This window comes from Numenius arquata, chromosome 1 (genome assembly GCF_964106895.1).
Source record: "Numenius arquata chromosome 1, bNumArq3.hap1.1, whole genome shotgun sequence".
Lineage (NCBI taxonomy): Eukaryota > Metazoa > Chordata > Aves > Charadriiformes > Scolopacidae > Numenius > Numenius arquata.
In genome coordinates, this window is record NC_133576.1 from 125,925,370 (window position 1) to 125,937,799 (window position 12,430).

The 12,430-nt window shown below is 39.1% G+C and overlaps 1 protein-coding gene across 1 annotated transcript; it reads left to right on the forward strand.

The window, feature by feature from the left end:
- Nucleotides 1-225: 225 nt before the first annotated feature.
- On the forward strand, nt 226-6,784 carry LOC141472499 (collagenase 3-like). The gene is made up of 10 exons (XM_074159605.1): nt 226-519; nt 620-861; nt 2,003-2,151; nt 2,242-2,367; nt 3,492-3,653; nt 4,263-4,380; nt 4,972-5,105; nt 5,451-5,610; nt 5,936-6,039; nt 6,684-6,784. The coding sequence occupies exons 1-10, from the start codon at nt 400-402 to the stop codon at nt 6,782-6,784; spliced, it is 1,416 nt and encodes a 471-aa protein (XP_074015706.1). The 5' UTR covers nt 226-399.
- The last annotated feature ends 5,646 nt before the right edge of the window (nt 6,785-12,430 follow it).

Below are 12,430 nucleotides of genomic sequence, written 5' to 3' on the forward strand. Positions count from 1 at the left end.
ATTTTAAAAATCACAAAGCTTGTTATATATTTTTATTGTCTAGCAAGTAGTAGAATGGCAATTTTTCTAGCAAAGTTATTGCAAAGTTATTGCCAGTGTTAAGTTATTGCAAAATAATCAAAAAGTGTGGTTTGCTTCTGCCCATTTCTTCCCACAACCTAAGTCAATATTCAGAGACTGTGTTTATATGAGGATACAGTTTCAGAGCCCTCAGTGGGACAACAGATGCCTAAACCACAGTGTTGGGGAGGAGAGAAAAAGTAGCCATCTAAGCATGTTTACTTTCAGCAACAAGGAAGTTCTAAATTGTCCCTAAGTGATGACTCACGGGGTTGGGACTATAAAAGTAAAGGTAACTGCTCTCTAAAACATCAGGGCTTCAGACTTCACAAATCCAACATGATGCAATCAAGACTTTCAGTTGTCTTTTTCTTGTTGGGTTTGCCATTTTACCTGGCAATCCCTATTCCCCTTGAAGACAGCCATGAATTCACAGAGAAAGACCTTCAGTTTGCAGAGGTACAGTATGAAATAATTCATTTGCATGTTTCATAAATAGCAAGTTGTGTAGGTACAACTGTTTGGAAACTAGGCTTAATATTTTTTTTTTCCATCTTAGAGCTATCTCAGGAATCACTATGATCTCCGTCCAAACCCTGCTGGCATAATGAGGAAGAGTGCCAACACGGTGGCATCTAAACTTCGAGAAATGCAAGCATTTTTTGGCTTGGAGGTGACAGGCAAATTAGATGAAGAAACATATGAGCTGATGCAGAAACCAAGATGTGGCGTCCCAGATGTGGGGGAGTATAACTTTTTCCCTAGAAAACTGAAATGGTCAAAAACTAATTTGACATACAGGTAAATGCATGGCATTTTGAGTGTTATTACTGTTATTACCTTCTTTCATTGTCCAATAGGGTGCTCAGTATATGAGGTTGAGGGAGAAGGATGCAGCTGAGTTTAACAAAATTCATGTTGCAGTTTTAAATCCTTTCAGTAGCCCTTTTGGAAAGGTCCCCCAAGCCCACCTTGCGGCCCAAGGAAGTAAATACGATTTCTTTGCATTGCACTGTGTTACAGAGGAAAGCCGGTCTGATGAAAGCCAGTAACTCCTCATCTGGGTTCCATGTAGACACTCTGGGCACATCCATGGTGGTGAATGAAGGAGATGTAGGGACTAAGATCACGCACCTCACCACTGATCCTCACAGTGCTTAATCTCTAGGTCACTCCTTAGCTCTCCTTTGGACTTGGTTTAGTGTCTGCTTCACATAGGTCTTGTCCTGGACAAAGCAGTGTAGATGCCAACAGCTCTGTGCAATGTGGCTGCGAGAACAGAGGCTGATCCTTGTCCCTCTTCCATTTCACAATCTAGATGTAGATACCTGTGCTTGCTCAGGCAAACCCTGCACCATGACCTCAGAAAGTTGACCTTGGGAAGCTATGGTGCTGAAAGCTCACGTGGTAGCTCCTTCTCACTTAATACCGCGAGGTTGTCAACAGGGAGTTTTGACCAGCTGCAACCTGAGTTTCTTTAGCATATTTTTCCAAATATGATATCACTGAACTCTATCAGATAAATATTACTTTAATATGGATGATTCTAGCCTATAAAAATCTCTTTGGATCATGTTTTGCTCCTCCGGGAAGTAAGGAACATGAGATATTTTATATGGCAAAAAAAGGGTTTGAAGTTACTGGTATGATTTGACTTAATACGGAATATATATGTCATTTTCTATATCTTCTGGTGCATATAAAACCAATTACAGAAAGCTGTTGGATCATTTCAGATGTCTCTGAATGACTTTAATGAAAACAGAAATGTTTTTGATTTTTTTTTGAATACTGTATGCAGCTGCTGAGCTCTTTGTTTTTAGATAAGAACATAGGAAGGAAAAGAAAAAAAAATTAATGAGGTGAAACAGTCAGATGAAAGTGTATTACACATTTTCTTCAATTCACACTATTTAACTGGAGATATTAATCTGTTTGATAGAATTATGAATTACACTTCAGATCTGAGACGTGCTGAAGTAGACAGAGCTTTCAAAAAAGCATTCAAAGTTTGGTCTGATGTGACACCGCTTAACTTCACCAGAATACGAAGTGGTATAGCTGATATTATGATCTCCTTTGGCACTAAAGGTAACACAGAACCAATTATTTTTACGTTATAGTTATTGCCGCCAATCAAATGGGACAATTGATTTCATTGTTTTGAATGTTCTTTCATAGAACATGGTGACTTTTACCCCTTCGATGGACCCTCTGGATTACTGGCTCATGCTTTCCCTCCTGGTCCAGACTATGGAGGAGATGCCCATTTTGATGATGATGAAGCTTGGTCAGATGATTCTAGAGGTAACAGAAGTTCCTGAGATTGTTTGAAATGGTGGTAGATGGACAGTTTGTTTTGCCAGTTTACTGTTTATTAGTCACTATGTTCACTGTCTACTCATAGGAAGCTGGGTATAATCTCCAATCGTAAATGGAAGTATAACATATGCCTATCATAAATTTTAAGTTATACACCTCCTAAGTGCAGTGATTAAAAAAATGTCACAAACAAGGTATTTTGCCAGCTTGGCATTTCACTGAGCTTAAGGGCAGCTAGTTCTGATCACAGACTGATGGGAATTACCTTATTGAAGCCTATAGAAAGCATGCATACTTAACTCAGCTGCAAATCAGCTACTTACATCTAATTTGAAAATTCCTTACCTTGCCTATTCAGGACAGAGAACAATATAGTACAAATAGAACAAAGCACTATTTTTTTTCATCACTGTGTTATTTCACCCTCCTGCCATTAAAGCCAATTCAGGACAAGAGGTAACAGGCACAAACTTGAACTTAAACTTGATAAGAAGTTCCATCTAAACATGAGGAGGAACTTCTTCACTTTGAGAGTGGCAGAGCACTGGAACAGGCTGCCCAGAGAGGTGGTGGAGTCTCCTTCTCTGGAGACATTCAAAACCCACCTGGACAAGTTCCTGTGCAACCTGCTCTAGGTGGACCTGCTTTGGCAGGGGGGGTTGGACTAGATGATCTCCAGAGGTCCCTTCCAACTCGATATCATTATGTGACTCTGTGAATACTGAAAACAATGTGCACTCTCTACCAGAGATGAATTCCTGACAGAAATGTTCATGACTTGACTAGGACTAAGATTTCATCCCAAAACTTTCCTGTGTTGCTAAGAAATTTCAAGAAATCTAAATCTATTTTCAGAGCAACACTGTCAAATAAAATTTAGGTTGAACAGCAGTTATGAGATACTCAATCAATTAGACCTTTATTAAAAAAAAACCATGGTGGTTTGAAAAAAGAGAAACAATTATACATCATTCTTCCATTAATCCAGTTGTCTCCTTCATTGTCCCATATGTTAAAGCACAATTGGTGCTTTAATGTTTGTTGATTAGTCAAGTCTACTTTGGTGATACAAGAAGTTATACATTTACTTTCACTGTGGTTTTTTATAGGGTATAACTTGTTTCTTGTTGCGGCCCATGAATTTGGTCATTCACTGGGACTTGAACACTCTAGAGACCCTGGAGCTCTAATGTTTCCAATTTACACATACACTGGAAAAACTGGTTTTGTGCTTCCTGACGATGATGTGCAAGGGATCCAAGAGCTCTATGGTAAGTCTGTATAATATATAAGGTATATTTCCTATATCATTATAACCTGTTACAGATGCACTGCACAGTTACTAAAGAGCTGCAGACATTCAATAACAATGGTCATGACTGATTAAGACCAATTCACTGGATTCTTGGCACCCAGACTTCAGGAACAGAAGATGCTTAGATTTAGTAGTTCATAGAAAAAAGAAGAAAAAAAAAAAAAGAAGTAACACTGCAGAGTACAGATGGTCTCTGTGCTGTCTCCTTTGGTGGTGGTGGGTGGGGAGCAGAGTCCTTATGCTTTTTGACCTGTCTCAAAAGGGAAGGTAAAACAGAGTCCAAAGGGAGAAACAGAAATATCCATGTTTCATCACAGAAAGAATAAAACTTTTGGGGGACCTTCAAAACTTGGGTTAAAGAAAGCAAGTCCATTTAATATTTTTGCAGCACAGCTGAGCTGCAAAGTCCATGAATGTATTTGGCTAAAGCAGAGAAAGAGAGAACAGACTTCCCCCAGTACAAATCATCATTCTGTTTGGGAACTCTTCCATGTCCTATTCAATATCATGACCCACAGAAAAGAAATGAACGTTGTCAAACTTAGATCATACTATATGATTCCAGGTGCTGGAGATAAAGATCCCAATCCAAAACATCCCAAAACACCAGAGAAATGTGACGCAGAGTTATCACTTGATGCAATAACAGAACTTCGTGGAGAAATGCTGATCTTCAAGGACAGGTAAAGAGACTGCCCTATCATGGATGGTGGGTACTGGATAAAATTTGAGCAAGCGAAAACACCATTTCAGTTTTTTGCTAAAGATCCAAGTAACCATAAATTTAAAAAATCCCAAATCAATATATATGCCTCTAAGAAACTACATCATTTATCTTTTTAGACAGGTTTTATAACACAATTACAAACTTGACTTCCCAGTAATATGAAGTGAAGATGCTATGGCTGAAGACTGACAGTGTTTGTACACATTTTTCATTCCACAGAGCTTTCTTCAGCATGCACAAATCTACTAACATTTATTTGAATGTACTGCGTTCAGAGGCCTTACATGGGGCAGCAGTGTCTCTTGTATTCTAAATGAAAAAAAAGATTCATTAGTCGTTGTTTGAGATGATCATTGTGTGAGTGATAGAAATGGTCTGCAGCTAGGTCACTATGGAAAGGAAAGGTCTACCAGGAGCTCTATGTATTGAAAAATCTATGTTAGAAAATAATTTAATTCTCCATTAACATTTTTTTAGTATAGCTCATTAAAGATACTGCTATTCTGTAGAATGACAAGAAACATAAAATTTTCTTTTTCTGAACTAGGTTTTTCTGGCGACTGCACCCTCAGATGGTTGAGGCAGAACTGGTGTTGCTTAAATCCTTTTGGCCAGAGCTTCCAAACAAAATAGATGCAGCTTATGAAAACCCCATCAAAGACCTTGTCTTCATGTTTAAGGGTGAGTTTTCAATTTTGTTGTTGGCAGAAAAATACATTTATTTAATCAAGCTCGGTGAGTGATGTAAAGGTAATCAACGGAAGAACAAAACATCCTGCCTCCCTTGCTCAAAAACCAAACTCTGTTGGTTTCATCCTGTGAAATCTATACAATTTTCAGTGAATTAGGAGATGTACAATTATGCTTAGATGCCTAGGATCATAGTTAGCATAAACAGCTTAATGCCTGCTGAGTATGTGACCTAAGAGTTTATTAGTTGTATGAAAAGAAGGCATCCTTGTTTTATTCTGCTCTCAAAGCTGAGCCTTTACAAAAGACTCATCCATGATTTGCTCTTATTTTCAGGCAAGAAAGTCTGGGCTTTGAATGGCTACGACATAGTTGAAGACTTTCCTAAAAAGATATATGAAATGGGGTTCCCGAAAGAAATGAAAAGAATAGATGCAGCTGTCCATATTAAAGACACTGGCAAGACTCTCTTTTTTACCGGAAACAAGTACTGGAGGTAAGCTGGAGAGATGTCTGTCTCCAGATTTGTGCTTCTTTTCAGTGCCAATACATCCAAGTACAGTCATCTCCATATAATATGTACTTTAGAGGTCGGTTCTGAAAATGTAGCTTTATTAATTTTGTGTTTATTGAATTTGTACTTCTGGTGGAAGAGTGCCCTGGTTATTGCTCTGAGTTTCACTATTGCACTAGACATAATATACCTAAAGGCTGCTGGCTACTTCTGACATGGATAACTTCAAAGAGTATAAAGGGCACAGATCAAACTCCCAGGCTGTTTAAGTCCTCTGAATTTTTATTTTCTTTTATGTTTAATATAGTTATGATGAAGAGGCAGAGGTTATGGAAGCAGGCTACCCCAGGCTGATAGAGGAAGAATTTGCAGGAATTGGTGATCGAGTAGATGCAGTCTATGAAAGAAATGGTACGTAATCTGATAATGAAATTTTATTACATTTAGTTGTTATTGAAACTTGAGATTAATGTTCTGTGGGAAAATCTGTCATTTGGAATTTTGATTTTTTCATTCATTTTGATTTTGATTCTGTTCTCAGCTGAATCAGGTTTCTGATCTAAGTTGCCCTCTGGCCAAGGTGTTCTTATAAACTCTGTATGTATATATTGGAGGAGCCAAAAAGAGATTTGCCACCTTGCTTAGGGAACCTAAAGTGATATGCTTAATATGGAAATTTTATAATGTGTCCATTCCTTCAAATGGACCCCATTCCTGTCCAACTCTTCAAGGAGTGTTTCCAAATCAGAGTCTTAAACATTATCAGGCAAGCCCTGCATTTTCCCTAAGCAAGTGTTGTATAGTAATAAAATGTAGAACTTGACACTAAATTAAAATATCAGTTATTTTAAAGCACTGATCCAGGTCTGGCAAATGGAATGAGGACCTCTAAAAATTTATTACAATTTAGCTCAGCATTCTAAATACTAAAATACTGCATTTAAAAGAGTTATTAAAAAATGAAAACAAAAATGATAATTTTTATTTTAGGATAATTTTAACGTGACAACACAGTTTTCTCGAGATTAATTCATTTTAACTTTCTTTTTCCTTAGGTTATCTCTACTTCTTTAATGGACCGCTGCAGTTTGAATACAGCATCTGGAGCAAAAGAATTGTCCGTGTCCTGCATACTAACTCCATATTTTGGTGCTAATTACAGTTGAGTGCCATGTCATAGGCTGCAGAGCAGCTTGTAGTACATGGAAATAATAATGTGGGCGTACAGATTTATTAGAGGGCAGCAAGGTTCTGTGAACAAACACTGGCTACCTACCACCAAATTTATACTGTATATATGGAACTATATAGCTGTATGTCAGTCTGGGACTGAATTATTTAATAGGAAAGAAAAAAAGAAAATATTAGCATTTCAAGGGGCATTACACCATTTTAAGTTTGTCTAGTATTAAAGTGAGATGCTCAATACATCCGACATGATCATGAGCACTACTAATTCCCAGTAATCTGAGCACATCTAGCATCTTTCAAGGATCTCCTAGCATGTACCAAGAAATAGATCTGATAAAACTAAATTGTTATATTTTTAAAGTAATCCTTCAGCTCTTTGTGAAATTCCTGTTAATGTACTGAGAATTCAGATGTCATTCAGATGAATGAGTCAGGACTGCATGGTGACTCCCTGAGCGGGATAACACAAGATTGCAACCCTGAAATTAGACAATTCAAAGGTATTTGAATGTATCCCCATTTGAATGACAATCTCCCCCTGGAAATGGATGCTCCTACCATCTTTGGCACAAGCAGAAGGTATAGAAGCAACCAGGTGTGATTCCAAAGCAGACAGAAAAGCAAGAAAAGGGAAGAGTGTTCCCTGGAGAACATCAGCCTGCATGACACTGGGGAAACCAGAAAGAAGTAGCAACAACAAGAGAATCACGCAGTTTGTTGGTCACTTTTAATATCTATAGCAACTGTTTCAGTACAATGTCAGTTGGGTTTTGGGGGTTTTTTTGTCGTGTTTTTTTTTAATCAATGCAAATGATGTGCGACTGTGATTATTTTTCAGTTTAAAAAATAATATTAAATAAACTGGAGTAATAAAATTATACTGTGAAATGACTCAGTGCTTGTCAGGCCACACCTAGAATCCTGTGTTCAGTTTTGGTTCCCACAAAAAAGATGTGGGCAGGATGGAGAGGGTCCAGAGAAGGGCCACAAAGGTGATCAAGGACTGGGAAACCTGCCATGAAGAAAGGCTGAAACAACAGGGTTTGTTCAGCCTTGAGAAAAGAAGGCTTAGGGGAGACCTTACCACCATGTTCCAATATTTAAAGAGTGGCTACAAAGAAGGTGGAGACTCCCTTTTTACTAGGAGTCACATGGAAAAGATGAGGGGTAATGGGTACAGGTTATTCCAGGGGAGATTCCAATTGGACACAGAAGGAAAATTTTTCACAATGAGAATAATCAGCCATTGGAATAAACTCCCCCAGGGAACTGGTATATTCCTCAATATTGGACACTTTTGAGATTCTGCTGGATAGAGTTCTGGGCTACCTTGTATAGACCATGCTTTTGCCAAGACAGGTTGGACCAGATGATCCTTGAGGTCCCTTCCAACCTGGTAAACTATGATTCTATGACTCTGTTACTCTGCAACTTAAATCAAAATATCCTACACTGTATGTCATAAAAGCAAGACAGAGCTATTGGATAAAAGAAATCAGGAACACTAATGTGTGCATTTTATTCATTAAAATTTTCATCTCTATTTAAAAACCTATTCTGCTTTTTTTTTTCCCCTGAGAAAATGAATTTTACAGAAAAGAGAGTAGGAGAGAAAGACAGAAAGAGAGGAAAAAGGAAAGAACCCTCAAATCTACAGATTAAGAACTGAATTGGAATTAGTCCTTATCCTACAGAAAGTATGGGAAATTAAGAAATACCATGAAATTCAGTTTCCACATTAATTTGAATGCTAAATTGAAACTACAATGTCCTCTTCTGCCTCCCCAAAACCAGCCCCTAAGTGAATCAATCAGCCAGGCCTGCCAAGAAAGCCCATCAACACTGAATATCTGGCATAAAATGCCAGGCTTACCCACCGAGGGGCTAGGTGAGTTTAATTCTGTAATTTACATGACATAGAAGGTCAGACAAGGTAACCTAACAGATTTAGTGGTCTCTTCTGACTATAAAAGTGTGAATTAATGTATTCCAGACTTTAATATGATTAAAGGAAATTAAGGAAATAGACCTGCAAAAAAAAACTTTGCAAATGGAATAACTTAAGGTGGACTAAAATCAGAGTTCTATTATATGACATAATATTGATGAATTTGTTACAGAAAAGGTCAATACAATTTCCTATGCATAATAAACAGAAACTTGTTCCTTTACATATCAAAATAATTTTTGACAGACATGGTGTACCTGAAAAAATAATGTTTGATTTGGGCAGTTTAGCTTATTCTGCAGTGAAATAAGTTTCTGGACACAGAATCACAGAATCATAGAATTGTCTAGGTTGGAAGGGACCTTTAAGATCATCTAGTCCAACCATCAACCTAACTCTGATACAAAACCATCACTAAACCATGTCACTAAGCACTATGTCAACCCATCTTTTAAATATCTCCAGGGATGGTGCCTCAACCACCTCCCTGGGGAGTCCATTCCAATGCTTGATAACCCTTTCAGTGTAAAAATTTTTCCTAATATCCAATCTGAAAGAAAATTGTGTCAAAATAATAAAGAGTCTTCCATAAGGGCTAGTTGTTGAGTCTGAGTTTTGAGCTCTGAATTTCAGAGGTCTGACCTGGGCCTCACTGGAGCAGGATATGCAAAGGTGCACAGGGAAGCAAGGAGACGTCAAAGAATGTCTTTCATATCTACGTGAATTTCTCTTAAAACTGAATGTTTAGCAGGGAAAAAAGGTACTGCATAGGAAGCTGTATTTTCCAGAGGCTTCAGCATGATCATATCCAGCTGCTCCCCAGCCCAAACAGTCAGATTCCTGTTTGCCGCTTGGCTGACTGGAAGCAGCCTTCGGCACAAGACCAAGCAGGGCTCCAGCTCATGCCTCTGCGTCCCCAGCGAGAGACGTGTGCTGTTCTGTGGTTAGCTCTACCTCAGCTGAGAAAAGCACCAGGCTGACAGTTCCCGGCAATTTGTTAAGAAAAAATGGAAAATAAAAACGCTCGTGCTGCGGAAATGGAAAGCTGAGGTCAGAGCCAGGGGGGCCCTGACGCTGCCGTCGGCCAGGGAAAGGAAAGGAAGACTCTCCGCTGGACCCAGTGCCCTGGGTGAACAAGTCCCCAGTGGGGAACCGTATGAGATATTGCCCAAGATCATCAAGTATTGAAAATGTCATTTTCTTGAAACAGAGACTGAACTGACTGCTTCCCCTGAGATACTGTAAGTGAGGAAAGGACCATGGGAGGCTGACAGCTGTATCCCAGGATGTAATACAAGCAGAATTAGTAACTTCCCACCAGGTTGCTAGCTTTTATGTGGAACTATACAAATCCACCTAATAATACATGCATTGTTGTTGATTAATACGCCTTTTGTATCCATTTTGCTCTCTGCAAAGAATGATCGTTTGGAGGGGGATAAAGGATAAGGCAGGAGAAGGAATGTGTGCAGTACTGTGTGCAGGTCTGGAGCCCTCAATATAAGAAGGACATGGACCTGATAGAGAGGGTCCAGAGGAGGGCCACAAAAATGATTAGGGGGTTGGAGCACCTCTGCTATGAGGACAGGCTGAGGGAGCTGGGGTTGTTCAGCCTGGAGAAGAGGAGGCTCCGGGGAGACCTAATAGCAGCCTTCCAGTACCTGAGGGGGGCCTACAGGAAGGCTGGAGACTGTTTACAATGGCCGGCAATGACAGAACAAGGGGTAATGGCTTTAAACTGGAAAAAAGCAGATTTAGATTAGACATTAGGAATAAGTTCTTTACCATGAGGGTGGTGGAGCACTGGAATAGGTTGCCAAGGGAGGTGGTTGAGGCCCCTTCCCTGGAGACATTCAAGGTGAAGCTCGACGAGGCCCTGGGCAACCTGGTCTTGTTGGGGGTGTCCCCGCTGACTGCGGGGGGGGTCAGACTAGATGACCTTTGGAGGTCCCTTCCGGCCCAGATGATTCCATGATTCTATGATTCTATGATAAGGAATCTGTCAGAAGCTTCTCAGGACTAGTTTCTGTGCTAGGATCTGGTTACATGATCCTGAGCAAGCAGGACTTAGAGGGTGCAACTATGCATTCCAGGAGAGAAAGAAGTGAGCAAATGTCATTTAAACTTTCCAAAGAGAGAACCCAGAGAGCTGTCCGCTAAATTCATTAATATATTGGAAAGGCAACAAACAGCGTAAGAGGTACTGTGAGCTACACAAGGTTTACTGCTAGCTGAGGAACTGGAGAAGAAGTTCAATCTTAGCATGAAAACGCTTTTTTTCTCAGCATAGTCTCCAGAGCCCTGCTCTGAGGACACTAGATGGCAGTGACAGCTTTACTTCTTAAAGGATCTGCACAGAACCAAAAATGATACGGTGGGCGAGGAATCTGCAGCTAATTGTAGCGAATTCTTACATTTGGAGAAGGTAAAAAAACACTAATCAGTAGAATTTAATGATTATATTCTGTTGAAATGTAGATCTCTGAGTAACAAGTTAGGGTATTAAAATGTTTAGGAAACTTCTCAATAGATTCACTGTCAGGGCCACTAATTTTTCGGTCTATTGATAGTCCTTTTCTCAACACCAGTGCAATACACTTAAAACGTTCCACGAATAGTCCTAAGAATAATGCAATCCCTTAGTTTAACTTCATTTGTCGGAAAATCCACACATATACATACATAGACATATTCTAACTCCCCGGGAACATGACAGCTTTTCAGGATACAACTTGATTTCTGAAAAAAAATAACACTGCAGAATATGGAAGTAAAGCAAAAGCAGAGAAAAATATCAGTTGCAAAGAACCCAAGTAAACCAGTACAAATATAATCAAAAGTGTCTGAAATATCAAGTATGTGATCGCATCCGCTTGGAAGAACTAAGGACAACTTCTAAGCTTTTTGCAGTTCTTGCTGAGCTAGTATTTCCAGGCTTGTGAATATTTTGCAGATGAAGAATATGGTCTTGATCTTTGAATCCCTAATACCATCCAGATCAGTAAGACTAGTGAGCATTTTGAGATAGGCAGAAATTAATTTTCCTGTCTTGAAAAGACTTTTGAGACTTTCAAACATCTTTACTGTTTGCAATAGAAATAGATTTTGGAATTTTTTAATGGAAAAGTATTTGTCCTCTGGAGTAGTCTGTAGCCATATTGTCAATCAGCATACTTACTGGGTCTGGGGGGAAGAATAAACTTTCAGGTTTTTGCTCAGACTGATTTAAATGAGTGTCTAGACCTCAATATTCAGTCTTCTGGGTGAAAGAACTGCACATTCACTAATGTTATGGTGAGTTTCTTTCAGTCTGTCCTGCTGGAGATGTTTCCTTTTTACACAAATACAATTAAACAGTACTCTTTGGAAAGACTGACTACCCACTAACCAGAAAGCTCATTTGGGATGTAAGATCAAGCCTTTCTGTCAATTATGTTTGGGTTTTTTTTTGTACAAAGTAGGGTGTCTACACACACTGTGAGTCTACACCAATTTTTGAGTTTGATAGATCTGCTGTTTATTATTAATAAGTTTCCAGAGAAGACCTCACCAGTTCTCCCTAGCAAGGTTCAGGGGGTACAAAGGCCACAGAGACTGTATCTGCCCTGGAATCTTCCTCTTTCTTACCTAACACAGTCTTTCTGTGGTTGACACATCCTTTTT

Coding starts and splice junctions, on each gene's coding strand:
- LOC141472499 (XM_074159605.1), top strand. CDS start 400: ATGATGCAATCAAGACTTTCAGTTGTCTTTTTCTTGTTGGGTTTGCCA. Junction 520..619: donor AAGACCTTCAGTTTGCAGAG/GTACAGTATGAA, acceptor TTTCCATCTTAG/AGCTATCTCAGGAATCACTA. Junction 5,611..5,935: donor ACCGGAAACAAGTACTGGAG/GTAAGCTGGAGA, acceptor TGTTTAATATAG/TTATGATGAAGAGGCAGAGG.